Source organism: Pogona vitticeps, chromosome 9 (genome assembly GCF_051106095.1).
Source record: "Pogona vitticeps strain Pit_001003342236 chromosome 9, PviZW2.1, whole genome shotgun sequence".
Classification (NCBI taxonomy): Eukaryota; Metazoa; Chordata; class Lepidosauria; order Squamata; family Agamidae; genus Pogona; species Pogona vitticeps.
Window position 1 is genome coordinate 2,719,658 of NC_135791.1, and position 27,264 is coordinate 2,746,921.

The 27,264-nt window shown below is 47.4% G+C and overlaps 2 protein-coding genes across 3 annotated transcripts in view; both read right to left on the reverse strand.

The window, feature by feature from the left end:
* TINAGL1 (tubulointerstitial nephritis antigen like 1) overlaps positions 1-6,402 on the reverse strand; it is a 26,512-nt gene extending 20,110 nt beyond the window's left edge. Inside the window, exons 1-2 of the mRNA XM_020812936.3 lie at positions 6,263-6,402; positions 938-1,273 (exon numbers count right to left, since the gene is read on the reverse strand). Coding sequence (XP_020668595.3) covers positions 938-1,273; positions 6,263-6,290 — 364 coding nt within the window. The 5' untranslated portion in view covers positions 6,291-6,402. The remainder of the gene's footprint in view (positions 1-937; positions 1,274-6,262) is intronic.
* A 15,205-nt stretch (positions 6,403-21,607) lies between these two features.
* Positions 21,608-27,264, reverse strand: part of KCNQ4 (potassium voltage-gated channel subfamily Q member 4) — a 74,747-nt gene continuing 69,090 nt past the window's right edge. The window contains exon 14 of one of the 2 annotated variants that reach the window (XM_072979544.2): positions 21,608-26,099. In XM_072979544.2, coding sequence (XP_072835645.2) covers positions 25,881-26,099 — 219 coding nt within the window. In that variant the 3' untranslated portion in view covers positions 21,608-25,880. The remainder of the gene's footprint in view (positions 26,100-27,264) is intronic. The other variant, XM_078380063.1, reaches the window with a different exon arrangement.

The window sequence follows — 27,264 nt, forward strand, 5'->3', positions numbered from 1 at the left end:
TGGTTGACAGCTTCCATCAGCCCTCTGCAGCATAGCTGTTGGTGAAGGATAATGGGACTTGTATTCTGACAATATCTGGCAGCTGGCAAAAGACCTCTTTCCTGGGGGAGGACCTGTTTTGGGGGGCTTTTACTCGGACATGTCATATCCAATATTCACCAAACCTGGAGGGGGTTGTAGAGGAGAGTCATCCCACGAGTCAGTTCAGGTTTGGTGAAGATGGGAGATGCGATGTCCATGTTACAGCCCGTGTACAAATGGACAATGCGAATAATAGTTCAGTATTTCATTTCATTCTGGGCAGGCACGTTTTCCTGAAGCACCCTAGAACAAACCATGAAATGGCCCAATTCATGGGGGGGTTTTTTGCTTTGTGGTCTGGTCCGTGCTCTAATTGTGGCCGATCTGAAGACACATCCACATAAGGAGTTGGCAGGCATAATCAGAAGTAACCACCAACAGAAAATTCACCTATGCCCCCCCACACCCCGGATTGCAAGAACCCCCACCCTGTCCTCAAATGGACAGCTACCCAGACATATCCATCAACCGGTCTCTCCTCTTCAACTTAGTTCCCAGTCAATACATCTCCATAGCCACCTCCATGTTAAAACCATGGACCGATAGAATCATGGACCTGGAAGGGACCTCTAAGGCCACCGAGTCCGATCCTCTTCTAAGGAAGGAACCCAAATCAAAGCAGATCGGACAGATGTTTGATCCATTTTCTCTTGAATGCCTCCAGCCCTGGAGCGCTAACCATTTCCTGAGATCATAGGTTCCCTTCTCGTACTGCTCTAACAGTTAAGAAGTTTTTTCCCTGCTATTCAACTGAAATCTGGCTCCCTCTAGCTTGAGACCATTGTTATGTGTCCTGCACTCTGGGATGGTTGAGAACAGATTCTGCCTATTAATGCTATTAGCCATAATGACCTACCTCGCTGGACAGGGAACGGAGGCTCGATTCCCAAGCAGTACTCCCAGAAATCTGGGCAGCAGTCTGAGACCGTGCGGTTGCAGAAAAGGTCGCAGTAGCAGATGGTGTCAAGGTAAGGCACTGTGCATCCATCGTCTCTGCCATGGCAGCAAGCATCCTGATGCTCACAGTAAGAACCTCCAGCATCTCGGATCCCACGCTCATGCAATCCCGGGGCTAGCTCTCTCCGTGTCCGGGATACCCGGGCGGCGAGAGTCTCGGGCGGCAAGAGCAGGAGTGCCATGAGAGTCCATAAGGCCTTCATTTTGTCTTTGGGTTTTCCGAAATCCACAGTCGCTGGAGAGGAAAGAAAACGGAAGGCGTCAGAGAAGGCTTCGAGGTGCAGGGGTGTTCCCTAAAAAGGCTCAAACACTGCCTTCCATTAGAACAGTGGTCCCCAACCTTGGGCCTCCAGATGTACTTGGACTACAACTCCCAGAAGCCTTCATCACTAGCTGTGCTGGCCAGGATTTCTGGGAGTTGAAGTCCAAGAACATCTGGAGGCCCAAAATTGGAGACCACTGCATTAGAAGACCACGACATGTTTCTCTCAGAAACGCGGGCTGCAAAGACTTTTGCAAGCTCGAGAGATGCGTATGACACTCCCCATCGGAACTGTTGCCAGTCTAAAAGAAGCTCAACTGCTTTAGCTTAGACTAGCAAAAAAAAAAATATATATGGAATTTTCACGAGCTCTGATCTAGAGATGTGCATGACAATACCGTGAGAAAGAAATTCGACTTGACTTCCCTTAGGCTCAGTTCCCTGGCTTTCTTTTCAATTTAATTTTAAGTGGGCCCATGCTGTTGTGGGGAATCCTCTTCAGAAACGCTGCTGATCTGAACAACACATTTAGATTCCCCTCATGGGGGAAAAAAATTGAATCTGTTTTGAGCACCGCCTTGCAGGCAAACAGTTCTTGGGCGGCTGACCTATAACTCTTGTGTAGCACCGGCTAGCCTCAACCAAAGCACGTACAGCATTTCTGGCGGAGATCTATCTGTCCTCACCCTGTTCCCTGAGCCGGGTCTTCCCTCAGCTGCCAGGAATGTAACTCAGGACAATTTTCCTGTTTACCTGGCTTTCAGGATGGAAAAAGACAGCAAATAGTAACAGGGAGCCTTGAACTCACGGACTGAGAACCAGTCAGTCAAAACAATGAGGAGAGGTTGGGGTTGCTGGAGAGCTTCACACCTCTCTTCTTTTCAGACCTCGAATCCATTTCCTGTCTCAACCCCTTTCTTTGCACGACGCTCACTACTGTCTTTCCTCTAAGTTGCTCAAAACAAGATTTATTGACTGATGGCGGAGATTAATATGCCGCTGGCCTCGTGTGAGGCACTGCTCAAAGTGGTTTACAAAGGTAAAATGGAACCTCAAACGATGGTGGGCTCCAGGGAGCACCTAGTATCGAGAGAAAACGAAGAGAGGGTGCCCTTAAATGCTTCCTGAATGTCGCCAGCGTGGTCTTAAAGGATGAGAGCGAGGAAATCGTTAATTCTCTCCCACAGCCCTGTGAGGTAGGTTAGGCTACGAGACAGTGATTTTGGTTCTCAGTCACCCTTGAGCTGGGCCCTGCAGCAAAACGAGAAGGAGGACATGGATCATGAATAAAGCATTTGGGGGTCATGAGCGGCGGACAACCATATAAGTCTGTAGCGGCAAAAAAACGAGGAAGGCTCTTATGCAGAGATAGGGGGACCTTAACCTTCCTGGCGTGAAAAGAAAAGATGGGTGAACTGGCTGCTGTACGGTCCAGCCCTCCCTGTCTCTGTGGCACAGACTGCTTTTCCGTTTGTGAACTGGCAGAAGGATTCGTGGACTGAAGCTGGCCGGCTGATTTAGTGGGTTGGGTACACGGCTGCAGAGGTTGGGAGTTCGATCCCCTGCCAGGCTTCCTGGAGAAAGAGCCAGCCTGTGTCACCTTGGGCAAGCGGCATCAAACTGCTGGACCGCTCCATGCTTTGGGCATCTGGCAAAAAAAAAAAAAAACCACTACGTGCCGTCGGATGTGGACAGATGCCAGCTCAGGTTTCTCAGTAGCTGAGCAGCTGCGTTTCCAGTGCCATCTGGCTACTTCAGAGAGAACCTCTCTGCCGAGATGGAATTATAGGTTGGCATCTCTCTTCCCTTGCCCTGCTGGCTCAGCCCGGCTGCTCTTTCTAGGATCTCAGTCGCCAGGACTCCAGGAGGTTCCCTGTTTTGAGCAGCAGCTGCAGCGACACCAGTGATCGCAGGAGGATGGAGCCCGGGGTCAAAAAACAGGAAAGAATGTGGACTTCAGTCTCCCTCTGCATGCCTGCTGGCCCTTCCGGATGCCAGGAGGCAACAGGTTGTGATTAACTGCTCACCCTTGCTTGACCCGGATCATTGAAGTCCTGGGAGGCACCCAAGAAGGGGTTCATCTTCTTTTGCACTGTGTGTGACTGTTCATCTGGGTGGGGGAGTTTTTAAATCCATGGGTGGCTGGATCACAAGAAGGTTTTAGATGAAACCGGGCAGGGGGGGGCACCTCAAAAGGCTCCTTGCATGATTTGAGACCCTTCGGCCGGATTCATGGCAAACAAGGGCACCGTTTGCAACAACCAAGCAAAGACTGTCTGGGGTGGGTCATTTCATATCCTTCCTACCGCACGGTATGAAGAGGATCCGCACCCAGGTCATCACCCCGAACATAAACAGTAGCCGCCTGTTTCCAAATTCGACAGGCAGTGGTTAAATATAACCATTCCCGGTGCACCTTTATTTAAACACTTCACTGATAAGGAGTTCCACACACCTCACTGGTCTGGAACTTTTTCCAGCCCTCAAAACACGCCTTGAACATTTTCCCTGGTTAAACACACCACTTCCACCAGGCAGAGGCGAGAGAAGGCGAAACGCAGCTTTGAACATTTTTTTCTGTTCGAGAAAGGAAGAGCAGCTCAACATTCTCCTTCTCCACCCCCACCTTCTTCACACAACAGCCCCGCGAGGCGGGTCAGGATCAGACAGAGAGTCCCAGTGCATTTATTTCATGGTTTGGTCAGGATTTGAATCCAGGCCTCCTGAGTCAGAGTCTGGTGGCAAAATTGATTCAGGAGAACACCACCAAAAAGAGATAAATAAGCTGAAGGAAGCAGGCTTATAAACTCTGCTCGCCATTCAGCGGGTCATTCAGCGGGTGAACGCGGGCAACTGTGTAAAGAAGAATTTTTTTTAAAAAAAAAGTACTAGAAAGGAAGAATTATCAAATACTAAAATGTTCTTATAAGATGTCTAATGTATTTCCATGCTGGTTTATATTATGATTAACGTGAGCCTTTTATTGCCTTAAGAAGCATTCGGGGTATGTTATTTATTTATTTTTATTCATTCCAAATACTTTTACCAAGCCTTTCTCCTTAAACAGGACCCAAGGCGGCTCGCGTCCTTAAAAGAAAATATTGAAAAGCTAAAAACTATGAGTATAAAAACAGTAAATACGCATATATATATTTTTTTTAAAAAATCAAACAAATATTAAACATGGTAAATAAAATCATGACTAAAACGTGTTTTAAATCAAGACGGACAGCACTCTGTTTAAAAATCCCTTCTGTCAAAGCTAGTTCTACATATATCACAATCCATATCATAGTTAATTGATCAATTGGTTTTAACATTCTCTCCCTCAAAAGATCTTATAAAAATGTAAGTGGCATTTTTGACCATCCTTTAATTGTTCGCTTTTATTGTTCCTCTTTTCTCATAACTGGTATGAGCTATTAAATCCTTTACTTTTTGCTATTCTTTATTTTTATTTTTCTATTTTTTGGGGGGGGGTTGGTATTTTATTAATTGATTGATGTACTTATTCATAATATGAAAAGGAACCACTCAATGTATTCAATGGAGAAAACTACAAGCCTAATAGTTTGGGTGAACATTTTCCCATCTTTAAGACGCTAATGTTAATAAATAACTTTTCACATGCTTGTTGGCTGCTTGCCCCTACCTCTTCCAATGAGCCCTCGGGGTGAACCTGGCTCGGTTGTACTCCCTCGCCTTCTATCCTCACTCCACCCTTGCAAGGGAGGCCAGCCGATGAGTTTAAGGAAGCCTTTAAACCCAGATCTATCCTGCCCATCGTTACACCCTTTTCCCTGTTCTCCCTGGGGCATCATATAGGAAAGTGCAAAAAAAATAAAAAGTTACTTTTGGGCCCATAATGCCCAGTATCCCCTCACCAACATGACCATCAGGAGGAAGATGATGGGTCGGACCCCACCCAACGCTCCGGGGTGGCTGTATTTTTTTGTTTGCTGGCTTCTAAATTTTTTATCTGTTTCTTTCTTTGCATGAGTGGGGCTGGACCCAAAATGTGTAGATAGGAAGGAAAAAAATGTGCCATTGGAAACGGACAGATACCAGGTCGAGAAGAACTGAGATGAGCTTCATAGTGAGGGATCAGGGTCTATCTATCAGGTTTCCTGCTGCCTAGGGGGAAAATTGACTTGTTTGAAAAGTGGTGCTGGAGGAGAGCTTTCTGGATACCCTGGACTGCCAGAAAGGTGAACAAGGGGGTCTTAGAGTAAAGCAAGCCTGAACTCTCTCTCTCTTTCTCTTTCTCTCTCTCTCTCTCTCTCTCTGGATGCCAAAATGATAAAACCGAATCTGTCGTACTTTGGGCACATCATGAGCAGGATTGTCTGGAAAAGACTATCATGCTGGGAAAGGTGGAAGGCAGCAGGGAAAGAGGAAGACCCAATAGGAGATGGATGGACTCCCTAAAAGAAGCCACAGTATTGCTTCTGCAAGAGCTGAGCAGGGCTGATGAAGAAAGGACATTTTGGAGAATGCTCAGTTCATGGGGTCTCCAAAAATCGAAGTTAAATACATTTCTTAACAATGGCACATAACAAGGATTTGTGTGTGTGTGTTTTCCAGCGGTATATCTGGAGTCCATCTCTCCAAACAAGAAGACAACCCACCCCTGGGTGGGCCAGCCTTTGCAGAAAAGTTTTAGAAAGGCGAGGGGAGGACGGGGCTGAGAAGGTTTGACCTTCAGCAAGCCGTTACAAGTAAGGGAAGGAACAAACGTCTCGCCTGGGGTGCCAAGCCAGCGATCAGCGGCCGAAGGCTCTCGGGAAAGTTCGTGTTTTTCCATTTCTGCCAAGGAGCTCCCGGGGTGGAGAGGCACTGCCCGCGGGAGCGGCATTCCAGAGCCTCTCCGAGACCAGCGGTGGAACCGGCTGCCTTGTGCCAAGAAAAAAGGGAGCGCGCAAAGAGGGTGGAGGAGAAAGGAAAAGGGGCTCAGCGCCTTACCTGCAGCCTTCTTGGGAGGAGAAGCCATCAGAACGGGCAAAAGGTTGGGAAGTTTCGCTCCTGCGCTCTGCTCCGCGCCTGGCTTGCCTTCCTTGAACCGGCGCGCAAGCGGCTCCGCCTTATGTAGCGGAACGCGGCGCGCACCAAGAAGAAGGGGTTGCGCTCCAGCATCCTAGCCCGCCCTCCGACCCTCCCTCCCTCCTTCCCTACCTGACCAGTCTGAGTCCAGCACAACAGGGTGGATTTCTACCCAGTTAACCCAAAAAAGAGAGGAGGGAGAGTTTGCAAAGGTGGAATATTTTTTTTTTTTTTGGAGAGCCCTGGGGTTTCTTTTTTTGAAAATCAGCAAGTGCAACGTGGTGGAATGAATCCAGGGCTCCTAGCCACTCTCAATCAAAGTCAGGATAGAGATGGTCCAGGACAGTGTCCTTAAGATCAAGAAGACAATAGGTGAAGCCAGATTTCAGCTGAATAACAGCAGGGAAAACTTCTCAACTGTTAAAGAAGTAGGAGAAGGGAACCCAAGACCTCAGGAGATGGTGAGCGTTCCATCGGTGGAGGCCTTCAAGAGAAAAATGGACCACCCTCTGTCCGATCTGCTTTGATTTGAATTCCTGCCTTAAACAGGGTGGTTGGACTCAATGGTTTTCGAGCCCCCCTTCCAATTCAATTACTCTATAATTCTATAATAAGCAGTGAAACCTTCAAATTGGCTTGACTGATCCACATTCCACTGTATTACCTGGTTCTACCTGGTTCTACTGCATACAGTGCCATTTCTGAAGCATTTGGGACGAGAATACGTGGCCAGGTGCTATGAACTTCTCAGAGCCAGAAGGGAATGAATGAAAAAGTCCTGGGGTGGATTAAAATAAGCATCATGTAGCATTTGGGCTCACCAAAACTGGCAGGGTTCATTTTGATCCTAAGGTATGGCCGTGGCAAAGTACAAAGAGCATCTCATTGGCAAAATAAAATGGATTTTCTGGGACAACATTTCTCACAATTCTTTTGTTATTGTCGGAAATGTCAAGACCTTTTTGTTAAGTTCTTCAAGAGGTGTAATCATGAAAGAGATATTTATATATGGTGACTGCATAGGACAAGCCACTGAATATTTGGTCTATTTTCCCCCTTTCTGAGACAGCTCTCCAAAAGCCAATATCAGGTCTGGTTTTTGCATGAATTCTTGAACTAAAAGGTACGTAACCCCCAAGGGATTAAAGTGTCCCATCTGCCCTTGATTAGGGTTATATTATTTAAATTCAGTAATTTTTTTTTTAGTAGCAGAGTGTGTGAGAAACCTTTGTAGTTGTCTGTTACCCCAGCACATGCTGATAAACGATTTTTCAAAGGCCCACAGACTTTTTGACATGGCCTTGTTATAATAATAGGTTTTAATTTTGTTTGGATGGGGTCACTTACATTGGCCTTAGCTGTATTTGTTTTTAATTATTTTGAAGCTGTCTTGATGTTAGAAGAAAGATGAGATGGAAAGTGGCTTAGAAGGCTTTAAAAAGAGGATTTGAATAGGAAAAAACTAGTGAATAAGCATGAGTCTGAATATTAAATGGAGCCTCCAGGTTGAGGAGCAGTGTACCTCTGGATATCAGTCATTGGCAATCAGAAAACAAGCTAGAGATGGTTGTTTTTGTGCCCTGCTTATCTAAAACAGCATCTTCAGCTAACCATGGTTAACATAACTGAAAGAAAGACAATATTTAAAAACTGAAACTGAAACAGTATTTAAAACTACAAACAATAAGGAGACAACTTACAATGTTAACAGATAATATTAAGGAAAAGATCAATAAGTATACGGGGGGGGGAACAGCTGAAGGAAAGTGTCAGGAGGACTTCAGTGGGTCCAAAACACAGCAGCCCAATTGTTAACTGGGGCTGGCTACAGGGGTCACATAACTCCCTTGTTACAGCTGCATCACTGGTCGCCGAAAATTTTCCAGGAACAAGTAAAAGTATTGGTTCTAATCTATGAAGCCCCAAACCGCCTGGGGTTAAGCTATCTCAAAAACCACGTCTCCCATTATGAGCTTGCTTGGGTGTTGAGATCATCAGGAGAGACCTTTCTCTCAGTCCCACTGTCTTTACAGGTATGTTTGGTGGGGCAGGGGGACACAGGAGAGGGCCTTCTCGGTGGCTGCTCCTTTAGACTCTGGAACTCCCTCCCACTGGAGGCCAGCTTGGTCCCATCTTTGCTGTCCTTCCACAAGCAGGCCTTTCTCTTTAGGCAAGCTTTCCCTTAATAACTAGTAAGGAGAGAGTGTATTGAAGAAGATGGATACACAGATCCAGGCCCCTCTTGCTTCAGGGTAGCAACCTGAGGATGATTCTTAGAAAAGGCCATGGAAGTGTGGGATCAAATTCAACCAGTTGCAAGCTGTTGGCCATCGGTTTGTGCCTTTTGAGTGTCTAGATAGGTCCCCCCGCCACCTCCAAGCTCCCTATGGGACCCTCATCTTCCCCCCGCTGCCTGGCCCGCTCTGTCTTTGACCTCCCTACGTCCCCATGAATGAAGTGTAAGCGCCAGCGCTTGCTACACAATGGAGTTCCTGTTACACAACGATGCGCCGTTTTAACCCTTGCGGAAGGGAAGAGATAAGGAGAACTGAAAGCGCGCCGCTGCAAAAGGCCAGGGGTTCAGCTGGGGACCCTCTCCCAACCAAACCCGGAGTCAGCAAAAGCTGACCCTCTGAATCATCGTGTGCCCACGTCACCCACCATGTTGCGGTAATAGGAAAAATGGAGTGTGTGCTTGAGTCACGCAAGGGTGGCACAGAGGGGCTCCAGGTCGTGGGAGGACAATGTGAGGCTGAGGTCAACCCCCATCTTCCCACCATCCACCCACCAAAGGGGTCACTTAATTTCAGCCTCTTCAGCTGAAAAAAAATGCAGATGCCTTCTGAGGAGGGGGCAGTGCCCCAGACGCCGGCGTGGGTGGGTATATCCAACGTGCTATTTTCACCATCCTTGACTCAACGCCACTTCCCTGATCTGGAGGCGTTTCGCCCTCTGGGGAGCAAGACGCAGCTGGTTACGTGGAAGGGTGACCCACGTAACGCATCCTATTCAACACGCTATTCATGGCCAATGTCTTCAAATGACCCTTTTCCCCCATTGGCCATGGTTGGAATAACGCGTGGCGCATCGCGGAACGAAGGGAGGAACCGATCAAGCTCTCCAAAAGAGGACACCAGCTTTTAAAAAATGCTTTCTAGCTTCCATACCTTCTCCTTTATATAGATCAATGCGTCCCAGCCTTGCCTCCCCAGATGTTCATGGACTAAAACTCCCAGAAGCCTTCAGCACTAGCTGTGCTGGCCAGGATTTCTGGGAGTTGTGGTCCGAGAACATCTGGGGACCCCAGGTTGGGAAGCACTGATACAAAAGATGTTCTTTTATCTGCAGGCATCTGAGCCAGCTTTCCTGAGCCTGTTTGTTGCAAAGCCCAAGGTTGGGAGTTCGATTCCTCACGGTGCTCCTTGACGGGCTGGACTGGATGACACGCAGGGTCCTTTTCAGCTCTGCAACTCTCAGATTGAGAGATTCAAAAGTCTTTAGAACTTTTCCCCCAAATCACTGCCTTTAGTAATATCTGCTCTGAAATGATGGAAGAATCCACGGCTGAGTTTTCTGCACCATCTCCTCTTGCCCTGCCTAAAGGCGGTAGCATTTTTAGATGTTGCAACGCAAAGGCATGAGTTTCCTTTGGCATGTCCAGGCCAGCCGCTTTGAAGAACAGACGGACCACCGCTGATCCTCAGGCAGGAGACTGAAGACCCTTCAAAGGCATTAGCTCCCAAACGCAATTGGGGTGTGGACGGGGACGTTGTTGAGTCTTCGGGCACAAGCAAGATGTTGCAATTCCATACCCTAGTTGGAAGCGACGGGAGCAAAGAGGAAGTTGAGCGAGCCTGCGCAATCCGAACCCACTTCAGAGCCCCAGCGGGGCAGTGGCCAGGTCAAGAGGAAATTTCCCGCTCCTGTCATATCGCTGTTCAGCCGGCGTTTCTGAATTCTCCTGAAACAGCACTTAGTGTTTGCCTGCTGTCTGAGTTTGCTCAGAGGCTTTGAAGCACTCCAGCGTGGTCCGTTTGTTCTACAACAAGGCTAATCCTTCGTAACACAGTAAGGAGTGAAGAGGAGGGAAGTAAAGAACAAGTGAGGGAAAAGGTCCAAAAATTCTGTTGCAGAGTTTTGAACCTCTGGTAAAATTCTCTTTTTGCTACACAATAGAATTACAAAGATCCATGGAGGACAATGGCTACAAGTTCCCTAGTCTGTCCACTCCTTTCTCAATAACTGGCCCCTTGATGTCTCAATAACTCTGAGACATTTGTAGGAAAAGAATAAAACAAACTTTACTAGCAATTGCTTGAAATTACAGACTCGTGCTTACTGCTTTCCTTACTGCACACATGCTAGCAACCAACCAACCAGATCAACAGCAACCAACAGGTGCCATCAACCAATGTAAGCAAGAGACACAACATTCAGCACAGATGGGGCTCTCTTTGAATTTCAAAAGCTGAAAGGAATGACTGGTTAGTGCTGAATAGATAGATGCTCACCCACAAAAGTCCCTCCCAGTCACTCGGGCTACAGACCGCAAGCAAGGTTGCAAATAAAAGTCCAACAAATCACCCCCTTGATGCATAAACACACAAATCCATATCAGCCCCAAGCAAATCTAGAGCTGAGTGATGCCTTTAATAGGACCCATTTATTTCTTGGAGAAGGCACACTTCATTTATATTCCCAAAGATTTTGGTTTTACTTGATCTACCCTGGTCTAAATGAATAAACTTAAAATGAGTTTGTGACCATGTTTTGGATTTTACACCCAAAACAAACCCTCCAATAGAGAAGTTCCAGCAGAGAAGCACATTTCTTGAATATCACTCAAAGATTTCTTAAAGATTTCTGAAAGAGAATTGGTTTTCCTAAGGAGAGAAAGATGTTTAAAGAGAAAAACTGGAGGCACATCCAAGCGAATCTGCGCTCCTCCAAGCACAAAGCAATGAGGGAACAGAACGTTCCATCCAGACTGGAGAGGTCGGCTGCAAGGAACCCTAGACAGAATTGTCAGCACCAAGGGACCAACTGCAGGTACAAGAAAATTCACTGTGGAATTTGAACCTCACAATGATTTGTCGTGCTCAAGAGTTTCCAACAGATTTCCTCCCTTAAGAAATGTCACCCTTGAGAACTGTTTGTCCTGGCTTTTTTTTTTTTTGATCCATCCCAGCAACATTTCCTGTTCTGAAAAAAATCTAAGTCCTTCGCTTCCTGGCGCGGCAGTGGCTCTGGTGTCAGGAAATCCAGTAGGACACTGGGAGACCCGTTGTCTCCATTGTGCATATTTCAGCGGTGACAAAGAACATGGGAATCCACCGTGAGTCATGTGCTTCAGGAGAGGACCCTGGGGAGAACTGGGAAGGGCTCTGGGTGACCATTTCTCTCCTCCCTGGTCCTTCAACGTACGAAGTGCTTTCTCTTTCCAAAATTCCTTATATGTATTTTCCCAGAATGAAAAATGCTGCTCCTCACAATAACCTTGGTTTCTCCTCCAGCATTGACCACTGGGGGAAATGGGGACATGATGCTGGACTTTGCTCTCCAGAGAGAAGCAGCAAATAGTTCTTTCCAGAGCTGCAGAAAGTCTGTGTGTTGTGTGTGTGTTTGTGTGTGTTTTGGGAGACAGGATGATGTTCCCAATGCAACAGTCAGGATGGCTGGGAGCTTCTGGGTGTCTTTGGCCCCAAAAAATTAGTACTGTAGGAGTTTAATTTGCAACTGTGCATGCTGCTCGTAGTTTTGAGTGAGTGGGAAGGACTTTTTCTCACCTGGGGCAACTGTCAATCAACTCGGCGCTAACCAATCATTCCCTCCCACCTCTGAATTCAAGGACAGCTCTGCCTCTTTTCTGAGTGTTGGCTTTCCCTTACTTTAGTCTGTTGCAAGTTGGCTGTCAATCTGTTCACAGCTGTAAGAAATGAAACGTTTTTATTCTTTCTCCTCCAAATGTCTCAAAGTGAGTTAGGGAGACTTAAGTGACAGTTAATGGGAAAGGGGTGGACCATCTGAGGAACTTGAAGCTGTTCTCCTCTGTGGATCTCTGTACTAATTCTGTGTCATAAAAAGGAATATTTACCAGAAGTTCTGAACTCTGCAAAGAGTACTCCAAGTTTGGCTTCTTCCTAGATAAATGGGATAAATAAAAAGGTTTGATTTGCAAGAGGAGGGGTGAGAGGACGGCTCTGAATCTTGAAATCTCTGTTGGCCCACTGCGTCTGCCTTTCTTTGGAAATAGAGAATATGGACAGGATATGACTCTAGGTGCATATTTGATCATATACTTATTTTAATAGGGCATTTATCATCCATTATGCTTTCAGTAATTAATGCAATTAGGTTTTATGTGTTATGTAATCTTTCCCATTACCTTTACAGGAGTCGGGCATACTTTGCCTGCTCTTCTAATCACGGCTTTCCTTAATGAGATATCTCATTTATTTAATGCCATGCCTTCACTATTCTCTGTGTGTTTGTGTGTGTGTGTGTGTGTGTGTAACATGCATATCTACTTTACCATTTTTGTCTCTCATTCCAGTAAATGTCATATTGATTTCATGTCTGACTTGTCTCCCAGCGTAGCAGTCATTCTCCACGGGCTGTCTGGGGGAAAAGATAGAGCCATAAAAGGAACAAGGAAACCATCTTTCTGACTACCTGATCCAAATGCCTGCCCTATAGAGGGATCCTGAGCTGTTATCAGATGCAGGACAGGCAGAAATTCGTCAGGTCATGCCTTCCTTGTTAGGAAGCGCATCCGCAGTTTGATCTCGGCGCCTGCTTCCAAAGCATTTGGGATGATTTAGCGTGGCTTTTCCAAACCTGGGCTGACTACAACTCCCATTACACCCAGGCAGAGTGGCCAATAGGCTTTGTAGTCAGCCCACTGGCAGCATCAGGTTAGGGGAAACTCATCTCGTGGACAGTTTCCATTCATGCCCTGAATCTGGCTCTCCATCTTTGGGGAATTTCACCACGGCTCTTTCCCCCTCAGCCTGCCTGTATGTCTTTTCTACCGAATCGGTCACGCTGCCTTGCAAAGGAAGGGGCAGCTGGAAGGAAATTCTGCAGAAATCTCAGAATTTCTGCAGCGTCTCGGAAAAACGACTCAAGATTGAGTCGTTCCTTGTTTTTAAAAAAGGAACAAAACTGTCAAATTTGGCATTCAGATTTCAGGAACTACATTCTGATTAAATGGACAGATGATGCGAACATCACATGTACTCAATCTCGGAGGCGGGAGAAGTTACTTCTTTAGATTACAACTTATAGATCCCCCCAAGCCAACATGGCTATGCTGTAGCCCAAAACGTTATTTTCACATCTTCCAATCGATTCGGTCACGGGTCACCTGTCAGCCAAACAGACATTATTTACATCATCATCATCATCATCATCATCATCATCATCATCATCATCATCATCATCATCATCATCATCATCTTAGAACTGCAGGGCTGGAAAGGACCGTGTGGCTCATCCAGTCCAGCCCCTGTCAAGGAGGCACCATGGGGGGGGAATTCGAACTCCCAACATCTGGCTTAAGCCACAGAGCTATCCAGCAATTTGCATGCGACTTGTCAAATCCCGCTCCATCCCAGCCAGTGTGTAGCTGTTGCTCAGTCTGCTGCAACATTTTTGTGTGCTAAATGCAGAGTATTGAAAAACATTTACCCAGTGAAGGAGATTCCTTTAGAAGAGTTTTACAGCATGAAGCAGGCAGTTGGTGAAGGTTTAACTATTCCTGCGCAAAAGGTTTGAGGACTGAGGTCATGGCTGGAGGAAGCGGCCTCTGGCTGCTTGAGAGATAAGAGCGCACATAAGTAGCGCTCGGCCCATGCTCACCCCTGAGTCACACTTCCCGCACTAACCAGCCTTCACCCTGGTGAATATTTAACTCTCTGGAACTCTCTCCCCAACCTAGATCAGAAATTCTTTGATATATACCGTAAGCAAAGGTTTTCATCCACGCGTCTAGTGTGAGACGCGTGGAGAGATGGAGAAAGGGCCATCTTTGGGGGACTCTAAAACCCAGAACCCTGTGTCCATGCTAGATGGTGGATTCTGGGAGTTGTAGTCTGAAAAATTAATATCTCCAAGACTTGGAATGATTCCATGTGACCCCCTCCATTTACAGGAACGGAGTCTCAAGTCATGGGATTTGCTCTTGAGTCGGACTGAAGCTGCACCGGCAACACAACTCGTTGTTTTTTTTCTGGTTGTTGTTTTTTGAGACTCTCACTCAACTTGTGACACGAAACCCATCCTTTTTTCTGGGGGGATAAAAGCTTGGTTCTAATAGGGACTCTGACTTGGGACTTGATTGCAAAGACTCAGACTTGGGACTTGAACCCAGGGATTTGCCAACATTCCTGCCCACCTTATTTCGGACCAGATAGGCGGGGTATAAATCAAATAAATAAATAAATAAATAAATTATTCTGCCAGGTCCCCTGCTCTTTCCAAGATCCTTCCCTGGATATTGCATGAGAGCGGATGAGAAGATGGGGCTGGTTTTTGCTCCAGTGGGAAGAAATATGGATGGAAGAAGCAATGGCCACCAAGCCTCGTGGCATCTAAAGAGGTGTCCCAAGTTTTGGGTGCGAAGGAAGACTGCGTGTGACCGACTTTGTTTCACATGACCTCCAAGTGCTCGATTCACACTGGATATTCTTGGAATAGGCCCTTGTGCCCTATGATATGTTCTGGAAAAATAAAAAGGCTTTTAAACAGGATGGTCAAAGTCCATTTACTCCCAGGCTGTGAGAGATAGGGATCAGAAAATACTTTACAGAGAGTGTGCTACAAGTTTGTTCCGGTAGTGTTGAAACTGAATGCAAAAGAGACAAAGTCTTAGGATGTGTACACACACACACACACACACACACACACACACACACACACACACACACAGATCCAAATTTTACGTGCACAATAATACAAGACACCTGCACTTATCTACAATCAATGTATTCATTTTCATTTCATGGTCATTTCCTTTCTTGTGATAAAGTAGAAGTACTGAGGCTCACAGAAGAGATGAGCTACCAGTTCTCCAGATAATCCATACAAATATTTTTTTCTGATTGAAACTGATCAGGCACTTTGTAAGTAAGTCTTGTCTCATGCCAGAGTTTGACCCGGCATAGCCCAGTCTTGCCTCCTTTGGCTCACGGCAGCTCTTCAAAGCTCCAAGCCAAACTCTTTCTGGCCACCTGCCCCTGATCCTTTTTTCACCTGCAACGTCAGGACCTGAACTCATGACTTCCCGTGTCAAACCAAGTGTGCTTCTTGGCCACTGAGCACTGACCCACGGAATCATTCTTTCCAGGCCTTAGAAAGCACTCCCCCCCACACTCTGATTTCATCATATCAGACTCAGGAGGAAGCATCGTTTTTATCTACTCAGTTGGCTTACGATCATTCTCGATCTCTGATCCAGCCCAGAAGTTATTCTTCCAGTTCAGAGGAATTCAATACCGCCAGTCTCTCTCTCTCTCTCTCTCTCTCTCTCTCTGTGTGTGTGTATGTGTGTGTATGTGTTTTTCTCTCTCTGCCTTTTCCATCGCATCCACGGAGCTGCTAGACGGAATGGAAAGATACCATTCATGACATATTTCTAACTGGCATTGTAGCCAAACAGCGCATAGTAAATCCCCTCCAGGCGCATTCATGCTCCAGAGGCATGAAACACCCTGGGAAGGGGCTCATGTCTTCACAGAGACCTCTGTTCCAAACCATGACAGACCCCAGCTCTGTTCTCTTCCTGGAGACCCGGCGAAAGTTCAAATCTCCGTCGAGCGGGGCAGACAAAACCTGCCATTGTGCGCGCAGGGTGTACACTGCCTTGGGATGTTTCTGAGCATGGACTGTGGAGGAGGGACGGGTGGGCGGACCTGTCAGGGAGGCCTTGCAAGTCGCAACAAGCAGAGGAAAGAACCGACCTGCAGGAATGTTTACTGCAGCAACACTGGGGGCCTTTGTTTATCCATTCATCCCAAGGAGTGACTACAAATCACATCCGTCTTATTCGACATCAGCAATGACAAGGAATGCTGGAAAACCAGAATCCAGCAAGGTCTGGAAACCTGCCTTCTGCTCCCCTTGGGTCCATTGTTTTGTTTCTCATTTCGGAACACCTCTGTTTCATTTTAAAATAATAACAATCATGTGCTGTCAATTCTCATTTATGGTAATCCTTTCCAGGGTTTTCTAGGTAGGAAAAAAAACACTCAGCAGTGGTTTCCCCTTCCCTTCTTCTGGGGGCATCCTGGGACTGTGCAGCTTGCCCAAGGCTACACAGGCTGGCTTTCCTGGGATGCAAAATAGACAATTGAACTCCCAACCTCCACCTCTATAGGCAGAGGTCCAACCCACTGAGCTATCCGATCAGCTTAGAAATGGCGTGCCATCAAGTCAATTCATACTCACTGTGACACTTTTTCAGGGTTTTCTAAGGGAAAAGCCGGCCTGTGTAGCCTTGGGCAAGGTCCATAAACTGCTCCGTGGCTTAGATCTTTGGCTGCAAAGCCAGACGTTTGGAGTTCGATTCCCCACTGTGGCCACACAGGCTGACTTTTCTCCCAGGAGGCCCAGTGGGGGATCGAACTCCCAACCTCTGGCTCCACAGCCAGAGACCTAAGCCACTGAGCTCTCCAGGCAGCTCATTTCATTTAAAAAGGACTCCAAAAGGGAGGTATATGTCATGAGAAAGTAGGAGAATTATCTTGCCCTGCTATCTTTTTTGGACTGGTTTTGAGGGTCCAGTTAGGGCTTAATCGACTCTAAAGGTGGGCCCTAACTACTAGTTCATGCCGGTTTGTTCTTTGGCCAAATAAGTGTTTGCCACTTCTAAGCCCCTCCTTCTCCAGTGGGCAGCCACTCAGAGGCAGCCTTCTGGCTTCCCTGCCCCGCCTCCTCTGGGCACAGCCTCTGAGTGGGCGCCCAACAGAGGAGGCAGGGCTGGGAAGTGCCAAACACCAGTTCTGCCAGAAAACCCAAACTGGCACAAACTGTCAAACTGGTTGGCTCTCATTCGCTCTGGCACCAGAAACAGGAATGGGAACACCAAAAGAAAGAACCTCAAAGAGTCCAGTATTTGGGGGTTTACCAAAGGGATCTGTTCCAAAAAGACCACACAATCCAGAAAAAAACTGAAAGGAGTACAAAAATGTTCACCCTGAACCTCCCTCCTGTCTCTCGTCAGGATATTTTAAGAGCCCAGCCTTCCAAATATCTCTGCTCAAAGACATGTTCTGCATCCCAAGAATTCTTCCTCATTCTGTGTGTGGGCACCTTGGAGGAGACATTTTTTTGACTTTGGGACCTAAACAGCGTCCGACATGATGATAAGAAAGAATAAGTAGATGAGCTGTTCCGGACGTTTATTGTATTTTCAGATCACATTTCAGCTTGCTCTGTTCCGTCTTATTTGTGCTTCAAATAAAACCAGAACTCGGGCAGATAATACTTGGAAACAGATTAGTTACAGTTATGGTTCCAAGGCCCCTACAATAAACGGGGGTCAATTTCCGCCCAAGGCCACTAAAGTAACTGCAGTAATTGCAGCTGATAATTATAGCTAACGACAGTTATAGTTCTAATGTTTTAAAAGTTACACTTGGCAACATAAGTCTCAGGGCAAGCTGGCACGTGACCGTGTGATGGTCCTCCTCCATTATTTAGTGAGCCTATCCGCATAACTGGGTACTGTATTATGAATTAAAGGGATGACAGCAGCAACAGAGGCTGTAGAGGAGGTGACACAGAACCATGAGGAGTAGGATCCCTGAACCAGGTCATGAACCGAACCCCGAACCAGCCCAGTTCGTAGGGTTTTTTCAGTTCGTGGTTTGGTTCGTGCTCACCTGTAGACGGTGTCCTTTTCGTTCCAACATTGTAGCCACATACATGACAGATTCCACGTGAGAGATCTGTGGGGATGCTGCTCCACCCCTTGAGTGCCCCCCAGGGCCCTTTGCTCCACCCCATGGTCACCTCAGAAGTGCACATCTAATCTCAATTTTGGTCTGTATTTTCCCAAGCCAATGCACATCCCTAGAATCTCTAGGCAAAAACCAACTCACTTCTAAGACGGCAATTGCTGAAACCAATGCGGCCTGGCCTGCCAGGAGAGGAGAATCAAAATAACAAGGTGTTCCTAACAACTGTGAAGGAATGCATGTCCCGGGGAGGAAACGAGTCGGTTTTTCTGAAGACTCAAGGAGTGATCAATGTTTGTGTTGCTGTGATGCAGACAACTCCAGATTCCAAGGAATGTTGCAGGAGCCCGCCCTCTCGGCAGAAAGTCTTCTGATGTCCCCGGCGTGGAACGAGACTAGGCAGGTAAGAGCCATACCTTTGCTTCGATCTTGTCCTGCCCAAAACCGAACAGAGATTGATTTTGTCATGGGAATGCAGAAAAGTGTCACCGTTGCTGGGCGTGCTGGGAAATGGCTTTGTCCGGAGACTTATCGGCTTTATTCCTTTTGCTTTTCACATCAAGTCCATCAGATAAAAAAACTCGTTTAGGAAGATGCAGGGTGTGATCTGATGGAGAAACAACTGATCACACCCACAATGTGTGCTGACCACGGGGTAGCTCCTCCTGACCTGTATGTTTCAAAAATCTAATACAGTAGGACCCCTTATCCACAGGATCAGTATCCACTGATTCATTCATCCGGGGTCTGAAAATATTAAATATATTAAAAGAAAAATCCCCTAAAATGTTTATTTTTAACAATGAAATTACCAGAACTGGCTACTAGAGGGAGCAAGAGACCATACTGTATATACCATATGCTATTAAAATAGTGTTCCATGTTTTTTCAGCATCCATGGGTGGTGGCTTCATATCAATCCCCCGTGGATATGGGGCCCTACCGTACCTAATAGATAGGGCAGCCGAGTCTCAAAGTGACCGCTGAAGTCTTAGGGAACTTGTGTGGTTCCTCCAGTCTCCTGGCAGAGAGATAAATTGAAGGATGAGAAAACCTTTGTCTGAGAGGTGTCTTTAAAGTCAGGGCATTTATCTCCAGACCCAGCTGATGCCCGAACCTCCTGGCTTACTGGCACTAAGGTGATTAAATACATCATGTGGTTGCTTCCCTCCCCATATTCGCCTGCCTTGCCCCATGACATTGCAAGGATCCATCTCCCGCAAATCACAAGGGCCCAACACTTCATCATAGGCTTTGGCCCTGACATCTAGGCATGAGATTTTCAGAGTTTGTGAGCTAAACTCCATGGGAGTTGCAAGGAATTATGGGTGGGGTGGTCTCTGCCCATCATTTCCTACAAAAAAAGCCTCTCAAACAAACCACCAGGCCCATAATCTCTTGTAGCTCTCATGGAGCTTAACCCATCCACCAATTTCCTCTGGCCAGTTAGTAATGGCGATGAGTGCCTTAATGCAAAACTAATTACTTCTGCACTCAGAGCCATGATCTTTGGTGAACACCCGGCGGGACACCTATAGAATTCTTCCACAGGAAGAAAACACTAGATTTCAACCTGGCTTTAGAAGCAAGTTCTCCACCTTCTGATTAAGCCAGTCCGACTTCTCCCAGAAATCTCCTTTTTTTGTGTGCGTGTGGAGCCCCTTGCTATTTCCTTTAAAAAACAAAAGCCAGGATTACTAATCGTATGAGTAATGTCCAATTGTCGTTTTGTCCACAGGAAACCGAGGAAATGAGCTTCCCTGAAAGAAAATGAGTTTAACATTCTCATGGGCTAAAAGTAAACCCTCTTGGATGTTGACGTGAAGCTTAGCCTCTTATTCTTATTCAAGGTGGGGGGAAAAAATTAAGGGATGCCTCCAGTACTAGAAGCCTGGGAAAATGCTGCTTCCAGAGCTTGAAGGGGTTAATTCCTGGACTACAAAGCCCATTTCCCACTTGTGGTACAATAAGTACTGCTTTTTGTGCCCCAAGAGGCTCACCATCCCTCCAACCACCTCCCTCTCTCCTTTCAGTCCTTCTTTCAAGCCTCTGTTTATCGTCACCTTTCCGCCACTCGGAGCTCCGAAAGCCTTTGCTATTACACCTATCCTATATAACCCCCAGGGTTCAGGAAGGCAACAGCGCCCCTTAGGGGCAGGCAGGAGGAACAACAAGGACTTCTCCTTCTCTGTCCAAATCCGCTTTCCATGGTTCTTCTCCTGGTGGTGCAGCTCTCCAGTGAGGTGGACTGGTAGCCAGCAGCTGAGAAGTTACCTTTTTTGGACCAGCTCCCAAGCACATGGCCTGCAGGAGGTCTTCTGGGAGCTAGATGGGCCACCCCAAAAAAAGAAACCTTCCTCAATTGCAGGTGAATCCAGATGGGGCCCTTTTCCTGTCATTCACGCACCAAGCTTTCTCTACTGCTCACTATGGGTAGCAGCTGGGTTCTTTCCCTCTGCTCCATGAGTTTGGTTATATTTCTTATTCTTGTTATTATTATTAGGTTCTGCTGGGTTGCTGCATATTCTAATAGTGATTGTTAGCTGGACGACTGCAACTTTTATTAGTCAACAAACTCTAAAGAGTTTCTGCAAGGAGGGGTGAGTACTTAAGCTAGAGTACATTCAGAAGTAATTTACCCTTCTCTTCTTCTAGGGGTGCCCTAAGACTGTGCAGCTTGCCGAAAGCCACTTGGTTGGCTCTACTCAGAGGAGGCACAGCGGGGAATCGAACTCCCAACTTCTGGCTCCGGAGCCAGAGACCTAGGCCACTCAGCTCTCTAGCTAGCTTAGTTCCCAGTATGCATCTCACCAAAGAGGAATCTTCATCGTCTATCACACCAGATACAGCACATTCAGCTCCTTTATGCCAGTTGCTAATTTTTGCTAATTCTTCAGCTAACAAGAAGGAGATAGTCACTAACTTTTCTCAAGCGCTGGGAAATGGTGAGAAAAGAGAAGCCCGTTCTAGAGTGAGGGAAGGAATGTTTTTCGGTCTCTGTATTCCAGATTTCTATATGATGTTAGCATGGCCAACAATGGTGGAAATCTGGGAGTTGTAAACCAAAACAACCACGTATTTTGACATCTTTGATGCCCCACCAAGTGGTCCTTCCAAAGCTGAAGTTCTCCCAGAGCATCATCCTCACCTTTATGGGCTCCCTCTCTTTGATGACCTTCACCCTTGTAGGCTTGGCCAAGATCTTTCACCATGATCTTCTCCAAAGACGGAGTCGTGTTGACCCCAACTCACGGCCCCTGGTCCAATGGCCCCCATCCCCGCCAGCAGAGAAGGAACGAGGCAGACAAGCAACCGTCTACTGAAAACTTTAATGAAACCAATAAGTTAATAAGTTAATCAAGTGAGGTAACTATCTGCTGTCTCAGAAAAAAAAAGGTTTGATTGGGGAATCTGTCAGAAGGTCCACCTCGTTGCCAATTTCTTTTTCCCCTCCTCGCTTGGTTGGTCAAAGTGATTCCCCGCCTGCTCTTCATCGCCTCCCCTTCAACCACACATCATCATCACCCTGACGCAACCCCTTCCCCACTTAGGGAGACATTTGTCTTAGCTGGAAGACTTAGGTGTGCTCTTGAAAAGACACCGTGTTCAGTGCATTGAGAAGGGGGGGGGGAAGAGCTGTGCTCCAGAGAAGACACGGGGAGAGGTGGGGAGACGTTGCAGCCATCCCTTCGTGACACATGCAGGGCATGCAAAGAGGGGAGTGCATCGGGGCGAGAGGGGCTGGTGGCATGCACCCTATAGAGGCATGAAATGGAAGCCAGGCCTTTCCCCCCCTCCCAAAGTAGAAAGTTATGTTCTTATGTGCCTATGGTAACCCTTGTAGGGTTTTGGAGGCGTGTGAGATGTTCAGGAGGAGGTTGACCTTTGCCCACCCCTGTTTCCGTGAGCTTCCATGACCAAGCGGGAATCTGAACCAAGATCTCCTTAGTTTGACACTCGATCCACTACACTGCATGGATGTTCCCGCAGGAGATACCTGGGGGACGTTTTCTCTAAGCTCTCACCCATCCCTCCTTGAGTAGCTTCCGGAACCATCAAAAAGAACAGATCACCCTTCCAGTTCTTATGCTTCTATCTTTTTCATAGATTGTAGCAGTGGTGCATGGGTGGCTGAGGAGCAGAACGAGGGCATATACCAAGTGGGAGAGTATTAAGGCTCTCTAACTCCTTTCTTATTAAAAAAACATTCAGATAGCCAATCAGGGAAGATGGGAGGGGAATACAGTGGTGCCTCGCTAGACGATGATAATTCATTCCACTGAAATCGCTGTCTAGCGAAATCATTGCCTAGGGAAAAGCAAATCGTTGTCTAGCGAAAATCGGTTTGCGAAGCAGGGACCAAACATTGTCCAGCGAAATTCCCCCATAGGAATCACTGCTTTGCGAATCGCTATAGCGATTGCAAAAAGTCAGTGTCTAGCGAAAAAAACTGTCATGCGGAGTAACTGTCTAGCGAGGCACCACTGTACATTAATTTCTAGGGGCAAAGCAGAGACTGGAGGAAAAAACTTAAGGGAGAAAATAGACAAAAACAGATAATTTCAGCCTGCAGAGTATTCTCAGAGGACTCTTTGCTAATTAATAATAATAATAATTTAGGAGAAATCCATCATGAGCTAAGAAGATGATCAGCTTGAATTGTCAGGTGAAAGCACCAGCATGGGTATGCAATAACCAATCTGAGACAGTAATGCCACACAGAAGTTACGCCTATCCTGACTCCCTGATTAATAAAAGGATGGAAAAGTTACATTTTCAAAGCTTGGCCATGCTACCTTGTGGGCCACAACTCCAGTTGCACACCAGAATGCCACATGTCCAAGTTCTTGACTGTTTCTGGGATCCCAGCGCCCCGAATCCCCACGCTGGCGATGAGACTCCAGAACTCACCGTTCAAAAACGAGCAACTTTCCTTCACTCAGAGGAAAGCAGACCTCAATCGTACAAGGGGTTCAAAAGACAACTGAAAATAACAGAAGGAACGGGTACCTCCACCGAAGTATTTGGTCAAAAAGAAGGAACTGCACTCCCAGGATGCAGAAAACACAAGGTTCTTTATTTCAGTATAAAATAGCCGGTGCGTTTCAGCCGATCAACGTTCTTCAAGGGCATGTTTGTTATAGACCGAATAAGCAGTGAAAGAGCTAATCAGAGTATACTAAACATGCCCCATAAGAAGGCTGAAACGCGTCGGGCATTTATCCTGAACGAAAGAACATTCCATTTTCTACTTCCTGGGACTCCCATCTCCTTTTTGACCTAAAATAAAAACACACCTGGTCCATTCGTACAATCCCTTTTTCCTGGCGGGACACCCAAGACACTGTCTCTTTGTGGGCTGATTGTACACAAAAGGAAACACACACCCCCCCCCGTGTGTGTGTGCAGTTTTGTGAGATGGCAATCGACTTCCCCCCTCCAAAAAGTGCAAAGGCTTAAAGTCTACCGCGACGGCCACAACAGAGAACATTCAGAAAAAGCAGCAGAGGATAAGCTAATTCGGAAAGAGGGAGACCTGGCGGCGTGGCATTAAGATGGGAAAGGTACGGTGACAGAAGCTGGACGTTCAACCCTATTCAGCCTTTAAAAACATAAATTTGAGGGGGATATTAGTTCTACCCCTTCTTTGCATATTTCTGTCCTTCTCCTCTCCCCAGAACATGGGCGGGAGCTGTAAATCGTATGAATCCATGCCTAGAAGCTATTTTGCACTTCATAAATAGGTTCCTCATGAGAGGAAAATAAATGGAAACATTCCAGGCAAGGCACAGGGCTACCATGCTGCTGCTCCTCCTTATATATGTATATATATGTAATTATTAATTATTATTATTATTATTCTATAAGGTCTGAATAGGGTTTTCAACTATGATGGAACCAGGTTTCTGATGAGCATCACAAATGGACCGCCTTAGCTCGCATGCCTCCGGGAACATGAAGGTGGGACTCCTAGACCCACAGACCAGGTCCACAGGTCTGGTCTGAGCGAGCAATGGAGTTGCATTCATTGGGTCCTTTGAGGGAAGGCAGGGCCTGAAGGAGGAGTGCGCCAGGCATGGCCCTCCCGAAGTCATTGGACATCAGTCCCACCAAGGGACGCTTGGATTTTCAGCCCAGTGACATGGGAGGGCCACACATCGCCCACCCTCCACCGAAATCGACACCACAAGTGTCCTTCATTTCTCCCACTCCAGAACCTCAGGTTGTTGCTTTTTCTGGGCTACAAAATTCTCGTCAGTGTCGTCCAGAAAAGCAACATCATTGAGGCTCTGAAAAGAGTCCCCACAGAACCCAACTTCATATTCCAGCAATGCCCTTGGGAGGAAAGCTGGATCCGGTCCTCTGTTGGCACTAGAGGGAGGCTGGCGCTCTCACCCCAAAGGCAGAGACTGCCCTGAAGGCCACCCAGGGATTTTTCAGCTCCTGAACATTTGGCTTGGCCTCGTACGTAATATTACGTCATCCGAGGCTCCTGCTAGCTCCCTAGGTCTAGGAGGCTCTCTCCCCTTTGCTCGGCTGGTCCAGATTGATTTCAGGTTGCATATTCAAGATTGTTGCATATAACATTGCCCGTTCCACCAAGGAATCGCTTCCTCTGTGCTTATGACTCGGGTCACAGAATAATGCCCTTAGGGGTGTGTGCGTGGGAGGGGAGGTATCGGAGAAGTTCCAAGGTGCTTAGAAAGGCTGCCCGTCGGCAGAGCTAGGCATTGCCAGTTCCTCATCTCTTCTAGATGCAAAGAGAGTCGCGTTGTCCCGTGTGAAGCAGTGGGGCCGGGAGAGGGAGAAAGGGCGACGGCCTAGCTTTTGCATAGCTGTTAAGAAGCGTCTCCAACCTAGTTTTTCCAGAAGGGAAAAAAAGTCCAGAGTTTGGTAGCTGTCAGATAAAAGTCCCCAAGCGGGGAGGACCACCTATAGGTCAGAGAGCCTTTGCTCAGGTGGAGAACGGCCCAGTGGCTCCCCTTCCATGGAAGCTCTTTGGTGGCGAAGAGCTAGTTCTTCTCTGAAGCTGGAAGCACCTCAAGCTGCTTCGGATTGCAGAGAGATTAGAGAAGGCTGAGGGGTGGAAGATGCATCCCTCCAAACGTCGACTGAGGCGGTCACGGCTTCCCCTCCACAGAGGAGGGCCCCCCTCCTCATCCTGCCCCTTATTGTCCTTACCAGTGGCACAAAATGTTGGAGGAGGTTTTGGTTACGATGAATGGGGTGGCCACCATAAACGCCTTTGTTTCTAAAGCCACCGAGATACCACAACGTCTGCGCTGGAGGTCTGACGACCAGGTAGTCCTTAGAACATCCAGGGCTAGTGGCTTTGTCCAGAACTGGAAGACTTCAAGTAAAGTTGAGGCAATTGTTGTGTTGTGTTGGGAGCAGAGTGTCTCCGATGGGGAGCCTGCCAACACGGGTGAGGTTGAAGAAGAGGGTTTGGGCTCCAGGGAGAGCAGTGTGCCCTACCGCTCTCCTCCCCACCTACCCTGGGAAGAAGATCATCCTCCCTCATCTCCTGCAAACCCAACACGGCTGGTGCATTGGCTGTAACATGGCTAGTTCCAGGAACCCCCTTAGTCCATGTTGGTGCTAGCTGACCGGGAGATGTTCAGGGTCTGCGCAGAGACAGACATGTCCTCGTGGTCCACGGGACTGTGGTAGTCGGAGGTGATGTCAGGCTCCCCCGTCGGGATCGGCATGGCAGTCAGGCTGATGGAATTCACGGAGCCCTTACGCAGGCACTGTGAGTAGACCCCCAGGAGCAAATCTAGCTTATGCTCAATGGACTGCACCTGCACAAAGCAAGAGGGTGGGTGGGAAAGAGAGAAAGAGAAAAATGTTGACCCAAAGAAACTCGATTTCTACTTCACAAGGTCGACCTTGATTCTGACTTTGGACAACCTTGTAGCAGCTCAACTTGACGTGACCCTATGAGCCTTGCACCTGGCTGAGACAGGACAGCCATCTCGCAGCTCATCTTGAGCTACAACCATTTTAACAATGTCTAAGGTCTGTCAATCTGTCTAAGGGGGACGTGGTGGCACTGTGGGTTAAACCGCAGAAGCCTCTGTGCTGCAAGGTCAGAAGACCAGCAGTCGTAAGATCGAATCCACGCCACGGAGGGAGCTCCCGTCGCTTGTCCCTGCTCCTGCCAACCTAGCAGTTCAAAATCATGTAAAAATGCGAGCAGATAAATAGGTACCACCTCGGTGGGAAGGTAATGGCGTTCCGTGTCTAGTCACGCTGGCCATGTGACCACGGAAACTGTCTCTGGACAAACACTGGCTCTACGGCTTGGAGACAGGGATGACCACCGCACCCTAGAGTCGGACACGACTGGACTAAATGTCAAGGGGAACCTTTACCTTTACCTAAGGTCTGTCAAACCCTCTCTTTTCAGAGGTGGGGGCTACCACCTCTGATCCCGTAAGGCATGGGAAGGTTTAAAAACAGGACACCATTGTCAGGAAGGGGTTAAGCTTGCCTGACAGGGTAGGGACCTGGAGCCAATCATCAGTGTCCCCCTCAGCACAGACTGTTGTGACACACACACACCCCAAAGTGCTGGTGGGAATAACTGGGTTATCTGCAAGGATTTGAATAGCTAAAGAACCATGCCAACCGCCTTGATCCGTTCCTGCACAGCTTCCCCCCCATAGGAAATCTATTTAAAAAATGGGAGAGAGGAGCCAAAGATAAGTGGTAGGGCACACATTTTGCATGTAGTTAAAAAGCAATGGTTAGAGGGTCACGAGAAAGGCCTCTGCTGAAGACCCTCGAAAGCTCCAGTAAGAGTAAACCGTAAGTGGAGAAATATACACTGAGCATGTAGGAGGTAATTTCTGAGGTTCTTAAAGAGGGCAGAAATGTTGGCTCCCAGTTGGTAGGTACAAGAGGAGTCTTCGTTGTATCGAGGGTGCCTTCTTTTTCCTCCTGCTCCTCCTCCACCATCAATAC